The sequence below is a fragment of the Puntigrus tetrazona genome, chromosome 25 (genome assembly GCF_018831695.1).
Source record: "Puntigrus tetrazona isolate hp1 chromosome 25, ASM1883169v1, whole genome shotgun sequence".
Lineage (NCBI taxonomy): Eukaryota > Metazoa > Chordata > Actinopteri > Cypriniformes > Cyprinidae > Puntigrus > Puntigrus tetrazona.
In genome coordinates, this window is record NC_056723.1 from 4,106,934 (window position 1) to 4,129,829 (window position 22,896).

General features: G+C 36.7%; 1 protein-coding gene across 4 annotated transcripts in view; it reads right to left on the reverse strand.

Moving 5' to 3' along the window:
• Positions 1 to 22,896, reverse strand: part of plxnb2b (plexin b2b) — a 148,832-nt gene that overhangs the window by 94,340 nt on the left and 31,596 nt on the right. Inside the window, exon 1 of one of the 4 annotated variants that reach the window (XM_043227474.1) lies at positions 11,370 to 11,394. The exons of 2 other annotated variants lie outside the window; for them this stretch is intronic. In XM_043227474.1, coding sequence (XP_043083409.1) covers positions 11,370 to 11,379 — 10 coding nt within the window. In that variant the 5' untranslated portion in view covers positions 11,380 to 11,394. Of the gene's footprint in view, positions 1 to 10,963; positions 11,145 to 11,369; positions 11,395 to 22,896 lie in introns of those variants that run through there. One more of the 4 variants, XM_043227473.1, reaches the window with a different exon arrangement.

Consider the following 22,896-nt stretch of genomic DNA (forward strand, 5'->3'; position numbering starts at 1 on the left):
ACACTGTTTGCCTAGCATGGTTACTAAAAGAACTGATTCATAACAGCCACTTGTTCATGAATTGTACTACAGCATGCTTTTCAGTTCAAAAAGAGTCAACTGTTTGTGAATCGGAGGGTACTGGGTTCCCATAAAAGTTTTGGATTCACTAAAAAGAACTAGTGTGACCCTTAAGAACCATTATAGTTAAAAAAAGAGGTTGGTCTGGTTGTTCTTGGGATTTTAAGACTAAGAAACAAAAATGAAGAAATAATATTTTTACCTAATCCTACCAAGTTTATTTTCTGTCAGTGTGAATAAACCTTCATACAGAAGATTCATGAACATTGAATACACAGTGCACACAAAAATGACTAAAGTTCCTACTTTGAGAATAAACGGCTTAGTGACTATACTAGACTGGGTAGTTCTAGTCAACATTACTTGGTAATATCTGGCCTTCCTTCAGAAGCAGCAGTTCATAAAATGCGTCTCGGTGGACAGGTCAGGGTGCAGTGCTTCAGGGACGCCTACGAAGGAACGCTAGTCTCTGGGGCGCTTAAACGGGCTGCGAGATAACAAATCCTTTCTTTTGGAGTCTGCAGCCAGAATCCTCAAAGCGAGATTCACCCACGGTTCCCTGCTCACAAAAGAAAAGACAGGCGCGCTGCAGCCGCACACTAATAAAAGACTGAATTTAACAAACAGATGCATGAGTTCACCTTCACAGCGCTGACACCAGAGGAGACAAAATACTTCAATCAACAGCTCTCTTCCAGTGACCTCCGTGAGCCGCAGTATTATTTCACACCGCCATATCCATTTCAGACACGCAGGACACCATGAGAGAGAATGTATTTCCCTTTGAGAGCTGACGGATAGTGTTTTTACAGGGTTCTCACACACAGAAAGCATTTTATAGAGGTCTGGAGCAAAAAGACCTTCGGCAGTGGTTTCCGCTGTGCGGCCCTCCGCTGGCCCGTAAGATCGCTTTCCACCCCGTTACTGCACTTCAAGTTCAGTTGTGCCACCAGACCTCTATAAAACTAGACAGTTTTCTTTATTAAGTCACATAATAAAAGTGAAGAAGTACTCAAAGAAAACTAATCTGCTATGGAAGACGGAAAGATACTGAAAATGTCTTCATTTTCAACAACATTCACTACACTGGGAGTTCATACAGTCTCACTAAGGCTGCATTCATTTGTTAAAATAACTGGTTTAAATATATTTTAAAATGGATTTTATTCCTGTGAGGCAAAGCGGAATTTTTTGCGCAATTAATCCGTCCTTCTGTGTCACGTGAACCTTCAGAAATCATTCTATATGCTGATTTGCTGCTCAATAAATATTTATTTATTATTATCATCAATTTGAAAAAAACGTTATGCAAGAAACTATAGCTTAATACTTTTTTAGGGTTCTTAGATGAACAGAAAGTTCAAATGAAATCAAATATTCTGTAACTGTATAAATATGTTTATAGTCACTTTTCGGCAATCAACCGAATGCATCTTTACTGCATAAAATTATTTTATTTAAATCAGTTATACACACACACATCTTACTGACCTCAAACTGTAATGCTTCATATTAGTTGCGTGAAATTCTTCAATAAAAGTGTAAATAAATGCCACCTGGTTAATGCAAATACATTTTACAATTTTTAATTCATAAGCATGTAAACACTTGGTTTAGTCTAAATCATATTTTATAGCCTATTCTACTTCTTGTTGTCATTCATGTCCACACATTGAAATCTTTAGTAAAAATCTAATTAATTGAACAGCAGCTCATAGACAACCCATTTAAAAAGTCAATTTCAGCTGTGTTTTCCACTCTGCAGCACTCCGCTTTCTGCAAAATCCTTTTCAACTCTGTCACTGTATCCGTTTACAGCATTTCAAGTGCATCTTTGACACAAAACCTCATTAAGTTGCAAATAAAAATTTAAACATCATAATTAGTTTTCTTTTTGAGTGACACTGATAGTGAAGTAGTATCTCAAAGCCACATGCCTTAAATAATCATTTTCAGAAGATTTCCAATGTATCTGTCTGATGGACCGTAAGATTCTTTTTTTTTTTTTTTTTTACCTGTTTACCAGGTTATTCAGGCACGAAACTGCCACATATCAAAACAGTTATCAGTGAAAATAAGTAAAAAAAAAAGTGTCATTAAAAAATAAAACTAATCATAAAAATCTGAAGGAGAAAAACACAGAGGCCGTCTTGGCTTGTAGTTGTTATTCTGCATGCTAAAATCTCATAAAATCACGTGAATTTAAAAACACGTAAATGTCAAAGATACTCATTTCAAGTAATTTTCCGTGGTGCTTTCTACTGTGTGACTCTCCAGCGATATGTAACGGCATTTTCAACCCTGTTACTGCATATGTTCACCTTCATTCAAACATAAACTTTCACAAAACGTCTTTCAAAGCAGACATTGTTTTGTTTATTAATTTACCTTTACGTATGATGACAATGATAATAAAAGAAATAAACTAATATTAAGAATCTTTTGTCTGTTCAGGGAGAGTGAAATAGGTACAGTAGACTTGGCTTTAGTCCAAATGCTGAATTATATTGGATATAATTATTTAGAAAGTAATTTTCAGTGATGCTTTCCCTTGTGTGATTCTCTGGTGATTCACGAGAACATTTTCAACCCTGCTACTGTATCTATTTACATTCACTCAAGAAAAAACTACCAGAAGATATTGTTCCTTTTTTGAGTCACTCTTTATATATCCTAGCACATTTTTACCTATTTACTGCACATACTAAAAACTATTCATACAAAAACAAACACAAGATGGAAAAAAAGAAAAAAGAATTTAAACAGCATGTTGTAGACAATTGTTTGGAAAGTTCATTTCAGTGGAACTTTTTCATTATCTGTCTTCATACAACCTTTTTCAACCCTGTTACTGTATCAGTTTGCTGTCATTCCAGCTTAAACCACCACAAATCCCTCTTTACAAAAAATACATTGTTCTGTTTTTTAATAATTTACCTTTAAATATGACGACAGCTATCAGAGATATATGATAGAATTGGATGAATGATATGGAAGAATTTTCAACCCTGTTACTGCATCTGTTTACCATCATTTAAGCATAAACCAAAACAAAACCTTTATAAAAACATATTTTTATAAACGTTTTCTTACTATTACTGCATCTACTTATCGCAATTTGAGCATAAACCACTGGAAAACCTCTAATTATAATAATAATAATAATAAAATATACATATATATTGTTCCTTTAATTAATTCACTCTTTACGTATCATGACAGCTATCAGCGGCAAAAAATAATTGTAAAAAGCTGTCATGTGCATTAGAACAAAGCCTTCTAGCTGTTATTGCACACGCTGAAATCTTTTGTAAAAATCACCATGTCATAGATACTCTTTTAGAAAGTCATTGTCAGTAGTGCTTTCTAATGCCAGACTCTCCGGTTGTACGTACAGTATTTCAACCCTGTTACTGCATATGTTTATCATCATTTAAGCATTAACCACCAAAAAACCTCCATAAAAGCAGACATCGTTCCTTTTAATAAGTCACTCTTTACATATCATGACAGCTATCAGCAGCACTTACAGAAAACTAATGGTAAAAAGCTGTCATGTGCTCGGGGAGAAAGACACAGAGGCCGCCCTGGTTTCTAGTTGCCATTCACCTCCACACGCTGGCAGTTTTATTATAATCAAATGAATACAATAGCATCTCATAAATACCCCACTTAAAAAGTCATTTTCTCCGGCTGCAACGTGTTTCGCTGTCCATCGCGGTGAGGCGTGAACGAGCAACATGTTTAATTCAGATGCAAAGCAATTTGCAGGCAACTCATTCCCCTCACACACACACACACACACACACTTTGCGAGGACACAAGCATCTTAAAGTCTTCCGCCAATAAGATACTAACCAACATACTTTAAGAATTCACACACACACACACAAAATCCTAGCAGAGGACACACGCCTCCACTTACGACCTGGAGTTTCATTTACTGTACGCGAGAGTCATTTCTCCATATTTATCCCGGTAAATCGTGTCGCATTTATTACCGCTATGCTTGCCGGCACTCTATTACAGCAAGGTCCAGATTCAGCTCTGGCAGGAGATCGCCTCAGCGATAGAGAAAGTTATTACAAAGATTTCAGGCGTGGAGCGGCCAACCCCCAATGTGGACAGTTATGCCAGGCCGTAGCGTCGGGAAAGAGCCCGGGGGATTAGAGAGAGCTGCGTTCATACAAGGTCGACAATCCAGGCAGGTGACAAATAAGAGGAATTCACAGCGAGAGGACAGCAACGCAAAAGCCATCATTCTTCACGATTAGCATTCGAGGCACACGGTGGGACGCTAATGGTTCAAAAATATACTTCGCTTTAGAAAGGTCAGCGGTTGACCCCTCCATGCTAAATATTGAGAGGATATTGATGGTTAGCATTGCTGCTATTACCAGTGACATATTAACTGGACTGAATCACACACGAAAAGGATTGCGCGCCGTGCAGAACTGAATTAAGAGTGACTTACTTCCCAGGTCAGCTGCTCAATTTGACCTGAGGATGCAGAATTGCAATCTGAATTTCAATGTCAGGAAGTAGAACTCAGTGAAAAGAGATCCATCTAGATGGAGGGATAGATAGATAGATAGAAGAATAAACTGACAAAAAGATGGACACAGGGATAATCAGACAGATATACAGAGTTAAACAGACATACTAACAGAGTCAGACAGAAAAAGAGACAGTCAGACAAATAGACAGACAGATACGTAGCTAGATAGACATAGAGACGGACAGACTTTGAGAGAAGAAGCTGATGGAAGCTGGGCTCGAATTGAGGGGGGATAAAAAGCATGCCCTCTTTAAAACCATCATCCCTCCCCTTACAATCCCCTTTGGATTAATAATTTTGTGAATTACGTCAAACGTATCGTGAACACTTATCATGAAATGTTAAAACCGTCTAGCTATGAAAATTCACAAATTAAAAAACAACATTCGGTACTGTAACAAAACTCCTAGCAAATATTTGAACGACTATTAAAACATATTGTGCTGTGTGACTGGGAGACGATAGGAGAGCGGACATATCCAAAAAATATATATAGCCTGTATTATTGAAATAATAACATTTTAAGAGTCCGAAAGCATTCAGTGCACGCAGTTAGATGCATGTTTCGCGTTGATTTTAATGATTCAATAGATCATTTATTAAAGCAGGGATTTTCTGCCACCTACTGGCAGTTTTATTGCCTTTTATTAATCCATGACAGACCTACACCAGCCAAAAACGCATTCAGCAAAATATCCATTATATATCAATATTGACCAAAATTCAACTCAAATAATAGGCTAGTTCTTTTAATAAGCCATTTATAAAAAACAAAAATAAAAACCTTTTTAAAAATGAGACAAATGTTGCATTTGGTGTATAAAAGTAGGCACGGGACCGCCCCCCCATACACACACACACACACACACACACACACACACACACACACACACACACACACACACACACTCACACAAACACAAACACAAACACAAACACACACACACACACACACACACACACACACGTTCCCCTTCGAAATCTTTTTACAATTCGACAACTGTATAGAAGGATAAAATGACAAACAGAAGACAGCAGACAGACTGTAGACAAATAATAGACGCACAAGAACGTTTGGAGATGAAAAAGACAGTAATTTTACAGGAAGGGCACGTTAGTACAGTCTGAATGAATTCCGATATGGAAAGAGCATCTGCACTAAACGACTATCACTGACTAAATTCCCACACAGAGGAACGGCGGCGGTGTCAGCATCCACCTCTGTATCTCCACAGGTCTAAAGCTCATCCTGTGGGCCTGGCCAGTTAAAAGGGTTCACGGCCTCCACGTAATCCTCAGCACAAGCAGGTTCAGTTCAACACGGGTCTCTGTTTCACTCTGATAGCGGTGGAGATGAGTAGGTGATCACGATGTGTGTGTGTGTGCGCGAGCGAGCCGAGGGAATTCAATCTCCCTCGCAGGCGCAAGCGGACAGGCGGGCAGATAGAACAGCGGCATCCCAGAATAACCCTGGAGGTATCCATGAATGAAATGACAGGATTACACAAGCATTCGAAATCCCGCTGAGATCCCAGATAATGCTGTTTGCCGCCGCGTGTCGCACCCGTGGCGGGGGGAGGAGTCAAACTGTTTGGCTAATGAAAATATGGAAGAGCTTTTCGGAGTCGTCGAGCAGAAAATTTAAACCCGCGGGTCAAACGAGAGAGAGTCCGACGCTACAGTTATTAACGAGGCGATTTCCTCTGGAAACGTGTTGAATGGCGGCTTTACAAATACCAATAATCTGGTGTCAACAGGCCCGATCGCTGACAGTAATTTGTGCTCAAGCGGTGGGACTCTTGCGCTGAGAATGAGACATCGTCAGACCGTAATTACTGAAAAATGCCAGTTACAGAAACCATTCATTTAATGCTATATTCGAACACGCGCAAAACAAAAACATATGCGAGACAGCAGAGCCAAGGAACATCTGAGGAGAAGACAAAATGTGTGTGGGTGCGTTTCTATCAGTTTGCCAACAAACTGAAACCATTGTGGCTCTATATTTCTACTTTTACAATGATATTAGTTTTTTTCGTTGTTGTTGTTGTTGTTGTTGTTTTAGACATGGAATCATGGAAAAATGTACTTCCTAAAATTCCATTTTCGACATGCAATTTGGTAGCGCTGTGTATTCTTGGAAGTAGCATAGTAATATCACGGTGTGTGAAGTTCAGTACCCTGAATATCGAAAATGTGCTTTGGTAATGTACCGTGGTAATATCAAGATACTGCACGAATCCAAAACACTATGGTAGTTACTAATAATATGTTTGGAGTAAATAAAAAAATACCATGGTAAATGCTATTATAATTGTAGAGCATCAAAGTATTACCATCCAATCCCATTACTTTGGTAAACCATTACTTTTGCTACCATCAATTTGGCATGAAAAAACCTACAGGAAGCTGTCAGTATTAGTGGAGAGTTACCTGAACAAATAGGCCATTTTTTTAAAAATGTAAAATCTAACGCGTGTTGACAAATAAATTTTAACATGTCAGCAAGCCTTTGCGGTTTAGTTTTTTGATGACTTCCTTTCGGCTGACAGGAAGTTATGGTTTAATATTTTCCACACTGACAAGCGTGTGTAAATGTGTGAACATCTGAGTATTTATTTGAGTGTTAAACTATCGCTTCCTGTCAACCATAGAAAGTCATCAAACGGAAGAGGAAACCCTTGGGAGTCTGTCCTTCTAGTAAAGACTCGAAAAGAGTCTTTGGTAACAAATCTATTAGCGCAGTGCCAAAACATGGAAAACACGGTAAACCACTTCCTGAAGATTCCAGGTTATTAAATTGTTTTGCTGTTAACAACTACTATCGCAATGATAAAAAGTGGAAAATATGTTAAACTACCTCTCACCAAGTAGAAGTCAACAAATGGCAGAAGGCGTTGCGACATTGTGTAGACTTTAGACAGTTGCAAACTTCCTCCAAAGACAAACTGTGGAAAATATGCTAAACTATCATATCCTGAAGGCAACGACTTGAAAGTCAAACAGGAAGTTGAAGGAAATTCTTGGTGTCACTGATGCCTTCCATTTTGCTGACTTTCAGGAAATAACAGTTTACATTTTCCACGTTTGACCGTTACATGTGAACTTCTACATCCTTTCGCCAAAAGTGGGAGTCACGCGAGCATTTATTTGAAACGTAGCGTAGGGCAAATCTCCTGTGACTTTAGTAATGTCAACTTCCTGTTGAGCCTGATGACTTCCGATTGGTTCCCCGTCAGGAAGCGACAGTTTAGCATCTTTCCTGACTGAAATGATTGATGTTTACATGCACCGGTTACTCAGCTGTATTTACATTCTCCCTGGCAACCCTAAAGGTCTATATATATATATATATTTTATCCTTAATGTTCTTTTGCCAGAGAGAGGTTTCTGTACAATAAACCTCAATGGCTCTGAATCACTCAGGCATAGAGGTAATAACAGCCTCTCATATCAACCAGTGGAATGCAGCGACTGGAGGAATGTAGTCATGTAAGGGCTCAGACAGCGTCTGCTCTGAACAGACTTGTCATTCAGAGTGAACCAGAAGCCGCAGTGAAAACAGAACCTGGTCCTGATCCAGAGGGACTTTACTCACTCCAGCTGCAGATGTTTCCCATCACAAACCCTGGCAGAATGTGCCTGAAGTCTGGTACACATTACAAGACCCGTTCATGACACGAAACCTGAATGATCCACCTTTATGTATATGACACAGGATCCTGAACTTATTGATTCGTTGAGGCATGTTATTCTAAAAATTCAGTGTTTAAATTCATGGTGTTTAAACCACTCTCCTCCAAATACCTAGCATCATTTTGGTACGTAAATAAATAAATACACTCACGAATAAGTCATTATTAAAAAAAAATTAATTAAAAATATTTTAAATACAATTTTCTGTGAAATATGTAAATAAAAAAATGAAAATAAGTAAAAATACATTTTTATCCCATTAAATCTTAACGAATAAAATAGATATGAACACATTTACAATGCAATCAATGCATAACAAACACATATTTACTTAAAATATTTAAAATAAACATATTACTTAAAATCAATCAAATTTACAATTCAGCTTAAACCTAACGGATCAAATCTACTGTGCATTTATGTCAAATATAAATAAATATATATTTAATGAATAATAAAAACATACAAATATTTTAAAAACATTCAAAAAAATAAACTATAATTGCAATGAATAAAATGTACACTATTCTTTAAGTAGTGGTTATTAGATTACGTAAATTAAATCTTTTTGGGAATTTCAGGATTGTAGCTAAAATTATTTATAGTGTAATTTATTTTTTTTTAGGTTTTTTTGCTATTGAACTATAAGTATTTGTTTTTAGAGTCACTAAGTGCAAAATAAGCAAGTGTCAAATTTTATGGAATAACAGGAAATAAGCAAGCACAATTAAATATCCAAGTGACAATAACAAAGACTTTTTTAAAAATCAGGAGCATCATCTGATATCCGATGTGGTACCAATATATTGCGCATCCCACCTCCGATAATCAGCCATGTAAAGATGCAGAAACTTCAATCGCGCACTTGTTGTTTTGTGCACTTGGCATTAAACGTGCAACAAATATACAAAGGAAATGAAAAAAATTCCAGCTAGAAAGTGCGTGTGTGTGTGTGTGTGTTAGTGTCTCACTTGACTTTGACATGAAAGTTCTGTGCCGCTGCTCCAGGCCGTCTACAGATGATTTTGGAACAGCTCAGCAATGTCCTTTTGTTTCAGCGCATAAAAACACAAACCTTTCCATTTTCATGTCCCTGAATATTGCTGATCTGAGAGGAAGTCGTTTACAGCTACAGGATCTGGATTATGTAAAGGATATAGAGCAGTGAAAAAAAATCCTCTCAGCTTCCACTGGCAGACTCTCACACTTCACAAGCACAAAAAACACACGGAGCCGGAGATTAACCGTCAGCAGACGAGCCGTTTTCAAGCTCTGGTCTCAAAATTCAACGTCCAAAGCCATGCTTTAGTAGAAAAGCTCGGCCTTGTGTGAAACGCTTTCGTATCGCACGTCTGATACTGACAAGTCCCAAGGACCAGCAGCGACGCAACGCTTTTCACTGCAAATGGCACAAGGTGCACAGTTAGTGCTGTATACTTGGTAAAGATATCCTATTAAATTTGTCGAGGCTGTACAGTCTGTTCAATAGGTTGTCTTAGGTCACATCTAACTTTCACAAGCAGCGTCTTCTGGAGCTTCACAACAGAAAAAACTTGCATTTATTATAGCATTTAGCATTTTACTATTGAACTTGCTTTAAATGTAGCCATACATGCAAAATATTTACATGTGCCTCTGAACAGGAGACATGGCTGAAATAAAATAGCAGAACAATTAAATGGCATTACCAAAAAAAATTTATAGAAAAAACAAACAAACGTGTAGATCAGTTTCACTCCGATGCCTCAGTTTTAACAAAAAAATTAAATTAAATTAAAATTAAAACAGAATTAAATTAAAATAATTATAATTGAAATATATGTAAAGACATTTTTTTAAACATATTTTCAGATCAGTTGTAACTGATATCATTTTAATATAATTATAATAATTATATTTTTATGCATCAATTTAATTTTCAAAGACAAATTATATTTGTTCACCGTTTAAATATTATTTCAGTTAATAGTATTATTATTTATAAATACTCCTGATATTGTACCTAAACATTTAGCATTTCTTATTTATGCATCAAATCCACAAATTCCACTTGCATTCAACAGCAATAAATAAATAACTAAAATGAAAACAATATATAAAAAAAAAAAACAGGTAAGTTTTTCCAGTTTACTGTATTATTTTCTTGCTTCCTAAAAACATTACTGAAATATTTTAATTAATAGTTAGCAAAAATTAGAAATCTATCTTTGAAACTATCAAAGACAACTAAATTTATTACCATTTACAACAATACGAACAAATAAAAGTAAAATAAATAATAAAATAAAGTTTTTGTACATTTTATTTGTACATTAGTATTCATTTATTTTCGATACAGTTTCGATATTTAAATAAACTATTTAGACCTAATATTTCTGCAACAATTTTTACATTTCACATTTTAATTAAAAAAAAATAATTAATGTATGTATTGAATTCTTGCAATTCAATACATACATTTACATAAATTTGTATTTTTTTCAGTTAACTGTATTAGTATTTATTGATTTTTTTTTACCATTTACAGTGAGCCAGAATGAATCTAACCGTAATACAACAAAATGCCATGTAATCCACACATCTGTTTACAATATATGTGAGGCTTTTTAATGAATCGATGAAGGTGAAATATCACATAATGCCACTTACTAGCTACACGCTGCTGTTTACATAGAGCCCTGGGAAATGGCCCAACAACTTGCAAAGCCCACAATTTAGTTTCTTCAGAGGAAGTAAAGTGCTGTTGTTCCTGTTGAGTGTTCTTGCATAACTGAAGACGTAAAACCGTCAGTCTCGTAATCAAATTCGAGCACATCGAATCTCTCCCCCAATTAAATTGTCCTCGAGCTGCAGCAGAATGATTTTGTGAAGTGCTAAAAGCTCAGGTCAGGTCTGGATGTGAGCCGTACCATCTGCTGGAGATGTGCTTCTGCAAAAACCGCACACCGCCAAAACTTTGACACTCGCGTTGTTAATTCAGACGCGACAGCTTGACTGTACCTCGTGCTTACTAGGTATTACACGGTTTAAGCGCGTCGCTCTCAAAATGACAAACCTGTCTTCATTGAAGCGTCTTTCCGGCTAACGGCAAGCAGCTTGGAGGAGGAGGAGGAGCCGGATCCGGTCCTGCAGTGCCCTGGCACAGGCGCCCGGGGCCCAGCCTGCCGTAACAGCTTGGATAGTCGCAGGGGGTGATGGGATACTAGAGGGCCTGGACTTCGTGTCGGGGCTGGGGGGAAGGAAAGAGGCGTTTTCATAGCCGTCGCCCTGCAGAGCGCACAGTTGTAGACGGAAAACTGCGACGACCCTCGGATCGCAGCTAGAAGGCCTTCGATTGCAAAATTGACCTTAGTTTGGTTAAAACGGTGTATTTTTCTGAGCAATTGTAATCGTGATTGTCGGCTGGTGAACATTTAAATGGGCAAGAAAGGCCACATGGCTTGAGGGTGGGCTCTTTTGACTCTGATAAATAAGAGACCACCAAGCAACGGCCCACGAAGACCTTGACAGCTGTGCGGTAATGTGTGAAAAAAAAAACTTTAAACTCAGTAACCACGTAACTCATGGGAACTTTAGTGAAAAAATACCTGGGAGAAGCTAAGACCCCGATAAAAATTGACCCTAAAAAGTCTAAAAATAATTTAGACTGAAGCAAAAAACAAAATAGCCACCACAAAAACTGTAGGATAAAATTGAGAATAAAAACAAGAATTTATATTAACTCTTAACTACCATGAAAACTAATTAAAAAAACTCAAAATCAACTCAAATAAAATAAAAGTAACAACCGTAAAAAAAACAAACAAAACTGACTGAAGTAAAATAAGCTAAAACAGTAGTGAAAATATAAAAATATTAACTAAACCAGAATAAAAACTATTTAAAACTATTTAAAAATAGTTTTACTATTTTTACTATTTAAAATACTATGCCTTAAAATACTAAAAATAAAACCAAACCAATAACTAATGTATATAGGCAAACTAGAAAACAGAAAAAACACTTCTGGGGGAAACATACAGTTGCCATGGTAGATGGTTTGTAAAAAAAAAAAATATATATTACTACTGCAATCATGAGTTTTTCTACACAGCTAGCACAAAATCTGTTAAATGAGGCAAGGCCAGCCGACACAGTCACTGATCAGGGGTCGTAGCGCGATACAAATGGGTTCATAACGCAGGAAAAATTGGATTAATTGCATTCAAAAGGTTTCGTGTCCCAATTACTTAACTCACATCTTCGCAAACGCATTCGATGGAAAAAATTTAACCCATAAACGAGATATTCACTCAGGTATCCTGAACCAACTTCAAAGCTGGTCTCTGGACTGCAACTGCATGCCATGTTTTTCATGAAGAATATCAGGTGCTGGGAAATGATTAATTTTCATAACCACAGACGATAATTTGGTTCCCTTTCTCGCACTCAAATGAAGTGATAAAAAGCGCTCTATTAGGCCCTGAATAAATGAGGTATGGTAATATTCACACTGGTTTTTGCCGGGGCCAATCGTCATTCGTCAATTAGCCGAACAGCAGGACGAGGAGCCCGCTGAGGGGGGTTCACCTGTCACCAAACGGGTCCTGCAGGTTCCAGAGCCACGACTGACGGCAGGGAGAAAACCGGGACACCGTCACTCTCTGAGCAAAACGAATGCAGGTTTACAGAGAACAAAGAAAACGGATAAACTGTGAGAGCTTTCAAATCTGTGAAGCAGATTTTTGTATCATCCAACGCGTAAAAATATTTCTATTTTTACAATTATAACTAAAATACGTACTACATACTCAGAGGTCAGAGGTCAGCCGAGAAGCCAGAACTCGACTCTCCTGCGCACCCACATGTGTCCGTCGCCGAAAATCTGCGATTTCAGTTGTAATTTTAAAAATAGAAATATTTTTGTTACAAAAACCCATCGACCTGCGTTAACCCGTTTTTGAGTGAACTATATATTCAACCCTCTAAAGAACAAAGCGGCAAAATTGCGACAAGACGAATAAAGTAGACTTCAGTTCCTTATATGGTATAATATCTTATTTATATTCCCTAGATGGCAAACACCTCGAAACTTCGATTCCAGACCGATTTGATTTCTATGCAAAGTGTTTGGTGTGTGCGCGGGAGAGACCAACATAAATATCTATTATTACCAGAATATTACTGATCAAAAAGTTAATGTTCACATGTGTTTTACTACTATAGTATAGAATGCAATTACAAAAGGATTACATTATTGTGGGTTTCTGATCATTTGGAATGAAGATAAAAAGACAAAAGACAAGGAAAAAAAGCAACCTGCAAATAACAACCATTCAATCTATTATTTCCTGAACAAACATCACTTCAATATCTTTAATATTCCTTGAATATTATGAAATTCAGAATGGACTGCCTCACAAAAACTTTTGGTCATGCCCAACATTTTTCTAATTTTCAGTAGATCTCTATTAAGTCCTTTTACTCCACAAGCTATTAAAATCTTGATGCCTACATGCAGCTTTTTTCCAAAACATTACACCTGAAGGGTTAAGTCTGCTATTTTGTCCTAAGATATTTCAATTAACAAGCAGGTCTGTGCACGTTAAAAAACAAAAATACTACGCATTTTGAGTGGAACTCTGGACCAATGAGATTTCGCTGTGGGGTGACCTATAGAAATAGAGCCTGTTGTGGATTCTTGTGACAAAAACCTTCAAACTGAAGAGATGGTTTATAAACCACTTTGTTACAGTGCTGACTGGTACGACAGGAAAAAAATGGGAGAGAAATTCTCAAAGAACTTGTGTCAGGAAGACAAGTTTGAACCTGTTCAACAAAGACATGCCTGAAAACTTTCACAACAGTTAAAAAAAAAAAAAAAGATTGGTTATCATTACATACTCTAACCTGTTGCAACAAATTTGAACAGAAGATGAATTTTCGATCTAGGTTGATTATAAAAATGCAGAGAGAAGCAACAAAATTACAGAAAATGAGAAAATATGTTATGTTTATAAAAAGGTAATAAATGTATATGCCATAATAATTTATATACCAAATTATTATTTAAAAAATATCTTTAATTGACTTCTTTTAAGTTTACCTTTTTTCCCCTAATTTTTTTTTACTATTTGCCTTATCTTCAATTTTCATTTTAATTTTAGGTTATGTTGGAGTCATTTTTTAAGCGTTTTTGTCATTTTTGCTATTACTTTTCTGTATTATTCGAATACCATAAAATACTCTTTTGCGTAATCACATCATTTTCAGTTTTCATTTTAATTTCAGGTTAAGCTTTAGTAAATTTCAGGTTTTTTTTATTATAACTTTTTAAATTCAGATATTCTTTACCTTAAAACGCAATATTTTTAAGCTATACAGAAAAAAAATCATTAAAAGTACACAAAGTTGCTAAAACGTAAAGTGAAAAGTATATTAAGTGAACTAAATTATTGAGTGCTAATGTTTATTTAAAAATGCTATAATGGCAAGTAATACTTTACTAGTTAGGACAAAGATTATTGAACATTATCTCCTCGTCAGTTTATCAATTCGTTCCTAGTTGAGACTTAAAATCAATGGAAGTCGCTAATAGTATCTCACATTAATGTGGCCTAAAATCACATACTCTCATTGTTGGTTGCAAATCTTTTTTACAATCAAAGATCATTAAACTGTCATTTGTAACACATTTTACTGAATATCTACTATTAAAAAAAAACAGTGCAGAAAGTTGGAAAATGCATTAAAACAGTAAATGGTCAATTTTGATTGGATTTGTTGACATTTTAGACCTCAAGAATAAAACCAGAAAAGCAGAAAAGGTAAAAATAGAAAATACTGGGCACCTTTTCTATTTCACATCCACCGTGTTATTGGGTACAAGGTGGGCCGCACAGCCAGAGGTATCTGAGATTCATACCCAATGTTTTTTGGGGCCGGCGTCCAAGCCGAATAGTGATTTTTGTAGGCCGTAGGGAAAAATAAAGGAATATAAAACTAAGAGATTGAGTGAAAGATGTGCTCTGAATGAAACAGGTCACCGTTTCTCCACACCCCCCCCTCCGTGCTGTTTCCCTCAGGATGTGACAGCCAAACAATAGCAGCAAGAAACGCCTTAACGAGGAGAGAGAGAGAGAGAAGCGGTGAGAAAGAGAGAGACTCGGCTAATTACGGTGCACCTCATTTCTCTGACCCCTCTCAATTTGTGTGTCTCTCTCTCTCCCCGTGTTGGAGAAATGCAGCCAGAGGAGACTTTACACTGGCAGCACTCCAACAAGCCTCTGGAAATCAGTCAAGCACAGTGACGGGAAGAAACCAACTAAAATTAGCAACAAAACTTACCTAGCTGCATTCTTTAGTCGCTTGGATCTTTTCACTAAATGTGGCTTTTCAAAGATCGCTTATTTTTCCAAAGAGTAGCACCAAAAAAACAGCACACCAATATTAGCGAACTGATGCCATGAAGCCATTTTCAAATGTGCTTGTCTAACATATGTGACCCTGGACCCTGGTCATCATCTTTAAAGTTGCCTAAAGTAAGTTTTTGGCATTGCATATTACTAATAAAAAAATTTAGTTTTCATATTTACAGTAGGGAATTTACAAAACATCTTCATGGAACATAATCTTTACTTAATATCCTTTAATGACATCTGGCATAAAAATGCATCATTTTGCCCAATACAATGTATTTTTGGCTGTTGATACAAATATGCCCAGTGACAGTTTCGTGCTCCAAGATCACAAAAAGAAATAGGAAAACTGATTTGTTTTAGTGAATTTGTTGACTTTGATTGTTCACTAGAACCTGTTCATAAAAGCATTCACAATTCATTCGGTTAAAATGGAAACTGGGCATTTATTCGATTCAGTAAATCTGTTCGTTTGAGCGTTTCACTAGAATCTATTCATAAAATGATTCACTGAATAGTTTGATTACAATAAGGGAAACTGGACAATTATGATTCATTTTAGATGATCAGTTTGATTTGATGATTTACTAGATTCAATTAATAAAACAATTCACTGATTTGTTCAATTATAATAATGGAATCTGGATATTTAAGATTCATTTTAGAGAATCACTTGGATGGCTTGCAAGAACTTGGACATCACATGGACATTTATGATTCATGTTACGTTTGGACGGTTCACTAGAGCCTCTTCCTAAAAGGATTCAGATTCATTCAGTTACAAAGCAGGCCGGAACTCTAACGCTTTAAAAATGGACACAAATGCCTCAAGAAATAATTCTGAAGGTCTATACGAGTTAGCAAACTAACTTTCAAGTCTCCAAAAGCAATAAAACTGAAATTTATATTGCTGTTCTACTATCATCTGCCTTAGAATTTTCAACCGATTCGCTGTTATTCACACACAAATCTTATGACTGATTTTGAGTTGAATCTTTTCAATGAATCAGCCAATTCATTCACTCACAAATCTGTATAATTCGCTTGAAGTTCAGCTGCAGCAGCTGCCCACTGCAACAGCTGACTACAATTTAAGATGAATGAAAAACTGTTTGTAAATTAAGCTATCATATTTAAATAGAAGACTTAAAATGTAGCAGATGCGTGAAATGAACCATTTTATGGTATTTTTATTTCCTTTTCAAAGTTTGACGGCTTCAAACCCCGTTCATTAAAGATGCTCGAAAAGTAACAAAACTAATCTCCAAAGTTTTCTTTTTGTGTTCCACTGGAAATTAAAAAAAGAGAGTCGTATGGATTTTTAACAACACAAACACAACATTTTTTTTAGGGTGAACTATTCCTTTAACTAGCTTGTAGCTTGGCAAGCTCCAGTTTCAAAATAGCTGCCAAACATTGCCAAATCCCAAACACCCCTGAATGTGTGCGTCCGGAAGACAAATGAGAAAGCGAGGTGGAAAACAAGATTCAACTCGGAGAGGGAAACGGCGCTAAACATCAAAACAGTAAAACACATAATTGAAGCCAAAGAAGGAGAGATTCTCCAAGTTGGGGTTGGTTTCAGCCGCCCAAATTTTTCCTCACGATTCGGCGAGTTTGCCAACTGCGAGCGTAAAATTAGCATTTCAATACCTCTAAGGGATATTCATTACAAAAGGCTGAAGCCTACTATCACTTCTCATTTTTATAACCCTCTCTTTCATTCTCCCGTGCTCTGTCTCTTTGATAAGCGCGTGGAAAAGAGGGGGTGTGTAGAAGAGCAGAGCTGGAAGGGAAATGTTTAGGAGAACAAGCGGGACTTTGTTGAAGGGCTGCTGCAGTTTTGCTGACTCACGTAACAATATCAGCTGACGATCAAACACAAATCGACTGGAAAATATCATCACAAGGAAACCGCTGTGGAAATGAATGTCTAAAGCGGACCGTTTCAATGAGTTTATGGCATTGAGGGCATGAGAGGGATCTCTTCACAAAAGTTCAACGGCTGGATGTCAACAGAACATTCGGGTTTAAAGAGATAGTTCACCCAAAAATGTACATTTTGCTACTCACCCTCATGCTGTTACAAACTTTTATTCTGTGAAACACAGAATGATATTTTTTTAAGAACAATGAGGTCCAACCCACACTGGACACCATCGATTTTCAGTGTATGGATGGAAAAACAATTGGAACGACATAAATGATGACAGAATTCACATTTTTGGATGAACTATTCATTTACGACTACAGCTAAAATATCAATTTTTTTAATGAGGGTTGGCCATTTAAGGCATGAGTAACAGTATGAGTGACTCTGCCTAAGATCAATTTTTAGGGATGCACTGTAATTAAAATTCTCAAATGAAAAGAGAACTTGGTCAAAAAAAAAAATATTATTAATTATTAATAATAATAATAATAATTATTATTATTATTATTATTATTATTCACACTGCATTGGAGAAAATATATTAATATTATTAATATTCATATTTTTATTCTATTAAAAAGAATCGAATATAACTGTGTGCTGGGTTTTTTTGTTTGTTTTTCTCTTTCCTCCGAAAGCCAAAAATGACATTTTCAGACCACAATTTTCAGTGGCCAAAAATGTGGTGCATCCGCATCAAATAAAAATAAATAAATAAATAAAATGTAAAAAAAATAATTGTTAACAACAAGGGAACAGACTTGCTTATGCATAAAAAGCAAAAAACCCCACAACATTTCCAAAATATCCAAATGTGACTGCACCTAAAGGCTGGAATACACTACACATTTTAAAGCAATAGGCATCAGATACTTGCGCTTTAATAAATAATAAAAAGGAAAAGCTATGCATCATGCGCTAAACGACTGAGACTGTCAGTACCAGACTGAAATTGTTGACAAAGGAGAATAAAATCAATTACAGATAGTGATAGATGACAAATCAAATCAATATATTCTAAAATCAGCTCAAAAGATGTTTCCTCTGACTGGCTGGATTTAAAGTTTGAAGAAAAACAAAATGTGTCACAATCATACGCTAATAGATTTTCTAGGAAGTCTGTCAAATCAAATATGTAGTGTCAATTTGTCCAGACTGTAAATTAGGGGGAAAACCAAAGCAAAAATCATGTAGTGTATTCCATCCTTTAATACGTACTGATTAAAGCCCCGTTTACTGACGGGTCTTAAATCTTTCTGCTCTGACGGTATGATGCAATGAATCAATGTCTGCATTTCCAGTGGTTGTGAAGCCATCAGCAGATGTAACAAATGTAAACAAATACAAAGACAGCAGAATAGACACATTTGCAAGCAAATATATCATGTTTACTCACAGTTAAGTGCCTCAAACAAAGCCTTTGAATCATTCAAAGATTAAAACCCACAAATCTCGCAAACGGTTGTGAATCCCTCAACTATTTTCCCTCAAAAGCACTTTTGTTCAACGCGAGTAACACCAAACTCCAGCAGCTGGTATATACCACTACAACTTTGCAAGTACATTGAGAGAGAAAGAAAGGCACTTTTGGCTGATGCGAGATGCGAAAAGAGCATTGGTGCACATTTTATTAATTAAATATGACATTCAAGACCGACTGCATTCATGTCAACCTCTTCGAGCAGAACAAGATAAACCGAACTTTGACAAACGGACGGAAGTATTATTAAATAAAGTACATAAACCAAGTCAAAACAACAGAAGTTTGACTTCTTTTGAATGGTGGCTTCTAGTGAATATTATGAAAGGGTTCAATTCTGAGCAGTTTGAGGGGTGCAGGAGTATGTTTGCTGTTTAATAGCTTGTGTCTGTGTGTGTTATTCCTTTGAGGTGAAACACAGGGGAGACTGGCGCTTCAATCACACGCAGCGCTGGCAGCTCCACCAATTAGCTGCTCTCTACCCTCACACACACACACACAGACCTGACCCTGGCTTCATTAGAGTAGAGGGTAGTTGTGTGTGACAGCCGGGGGCAGACGAGACCCCTCACGCACACACACACAAACACACTCTTCACTGGCAAGTCTGATGTTCTGGCAGAGGTGAGCAGCACACACACACGCGCGCACACACACACACACACACACACACACACACACACACACACACTACACTGACAGCAACAGGTGCAGTGGACCACAGCCATACAAGCAATACGTAGAAGGAAAGTGAGAAAAATGAGAAAACAATGAGAAAAGATGTGAGTAGAATATAAGAGGTTGGAGACAAAAACAATATAGAGGAAGATGAACAAACAAGAATGCAAGAAAATAAGAGAGGACAAGATAAGAAGGTTCGAGATACTGGAAAATGAGATGAGAAGAGATGATATGAGAAAATGAGAAGTGAGAAGAAATAGAAAGTGATACAGTGACAAAAGATAGAAGACAGACAAACGGGAGGTGATAAGAGATGAGGAATGGAGAGATTAAATAAGAAGACTTACAACGACAAAACAGATGAGATGAGAAAACAAGAGATGGTTAGTGATGAGAAAACAACTGATGAAATTAGATGAGAATATGACGAGAAGAGATAAGAAAACTAAAGTTGAAATGAGGTGAAAACGGTGAGAAAAGATGAGAAAGTGAGAAATAGATACGATGAAATAACATTGAGAAGTATTGAGAAAATGGGAAAAACAGATGAGAAGGAAATGTGAATAGACAAGAAAATGGGAATTGAAAAGAGATAAGTAAATGAAATGTGAAAAAAACAGAAAAATGAGAAATGGATAAGGTGAGATACCATGAGAAGAAATAGGAAAATGACTAGTAAGAGATTAATAAGTGATGACAAATTAACAGATGAAATGAGAAAATGATTGAGGTGAGGTGAGAAAAAGAGAGAAAAGACACGCTAGGCAATACAGAAAGAAAAAAGCCGGTGAGAACGGAGGCAAAAGAATGACAAGTGAAACAATAATGAAAGATGAGACTATAGAAGTCAGGACCAGACTAGAAGTGAGATGAGACTAGGTGACATGAATGAAGATAAGAGCAGAAAATGAGAGGTCAGGCAAAAAAAAATGAGAGACCAGAATAACAGAAGAAGAACGATCAGACGAGATGAGAACATAAAAAAGGGGAGGCAGGGTGAGAACTGAAGAGACGGGAGGAGAAGAGAATGAGAGATGAAATGCAACACGTCCTCTGGCAGGAGCGTCAGCGCTGGACTGAGTGTGTGTGAGAGACAGAGAGAGAGAATGGAGGAGGTTTATTATGGAAGGCTTAATTAGTCCGAGCATTAGAGTATTCGCATGCCAGAAATAGACAAAAACATCTGATTAGCATTCACAATTTTCTTTTGAAGATTTCTGAGAGTGTGTGACGCTGTCTGGAGATTTGTGATCACACGTGCTGCTGAGCGTGTATGTGTGTGTGTGTGTGTGTGTGTGTGTGTGTATGCGTCATACGGTTGGTGTTTGTAACCAAATCTCTGTTCTGTTCCAGTGAGGGTTGAGATGAGAGCTCATCTCCCATTACACTTTCATTCCGCGATCAATCCCTACAGCTGGAAACACTCTCGCACACACACATACACACACAGCGCATCTGAGCCGTTCTGTGTGCATTTGAGTGTTAGTAATTGAACAATGATGTGTGAGACTGACCGGCGATCACCTGCGCCTCTCAAACGAGACCTACATGACCACGGGTGAGATTCATGTGAAGAGAGAAGATTAGAGAGGAGAGGAGGGGACAGAAAAGACTTGAAGAGATGAGACCAGAAAACAAGAGCGGTGACAAGATGAGAAAAACAAGAAAATATGAGACAGTTGAGAAATGAGAAGAAGAAGAAGAAGAAGAAAGCTTAAGAAAAAAAAGGAGATGAGAAAATAAGAGAAAAAAAATGTGATTTACAAATAGAGACAATGAGAGTCTGGTCAAGAAGGGAAAGACTACATATTAAAATACAGAAACTGAATGAGTAAAATCATGAGTCCAGAAGACCACAAAATGATGATGTTACCCGAAGATACCTACAAAGAAGAGACATGATATAACAAAGAGACAAGAGGAAATGTGATGACACATGAAAACAACAAGTTGAGATGTGAAAACAGAAAAGGAGAGATGAGAAAATAACAAAAGGAAGAGATGTGACAAAACACCACAAACAAGATGAAGATGTGAGAAAAGCAACAAGATGAGAAAGTAAGAGATGAGACATGAAAACAAGAAAATGAGACGAGATGTGAAAACGAAAAACCGAGATAAGAGAGAGAAACGAGCTGAGAAAGGTGAGGTGAAAGCAGAAGGGATGGAAAAAAAACATCATGAAGACCAAAAAAGACAAAAAGGATGAGAAACTGGAAAAGAAGAGAGCAAAATGAAGTGTGACACAACAAGCATAGAAGTTACAAGACAAGCAACAAGACTACAAGACATGAGAAAAAAAATAGACAAGATAGGTGAGAAAAGCAGAGACTAGATGAAATGCGAAAATTGGAAGATGTTGAGATGAGAAAGAGATTTGAAAAAGTTGGAGTTCAGGTGAGTGAGAAAAAAGTTGAAAAAGAAGAGGAAAAAAAAGTAAACTGACCAAAATGAGTCAAGATATGTGAGAAAAAGCAGAGACGTGAATGTAAAAACAAGAAGAGAAAATGAGCTGAGAAGAGACAAAGATGAGAAAGTGAGATGTGAAAAAAAAATGAGAAAGACTTGATAAAAATGAGGAGAGAAGATGAAATGAGAAATATGAGACTGAAAAGGCCGGAAAAGAAAATCTTTGACAAAACAGGGACATACAAGAAAATAAAAAAAAAACAAGATGAGATGATATGTGGAAACAGGAGAAAATAATGAGAGTTATTATAATGAGAAAGGCAAAACCATGAGAAAAGACATGAAACAAGACCCAAAGAAATTATATGAGAAAGGAAATGAAGAGATGAAGAGGTGAGACCTGAAAGAAGAAAAAACGAGACCAGAAAGACAAGCTGTGACAAAATGAACCTTATAAAAGTGACAAGGCAAGAAAATAAGAATAAGAAGAGATGAATAAAATAAGGAGTAGGAAAGAACACATTAGATTAAATTTGAAAACGAAAAAATGAGGGATGAGACAAATGAGAAACAAGATGCTGAAAAAAGAATACCTGAAAAAACAATTGAATAGAAGGAACATCAGGCATGAGACAAGAACCTTACAGAGAGATAAAGCAGTAAAAAGAACAAGAGCCAAGGC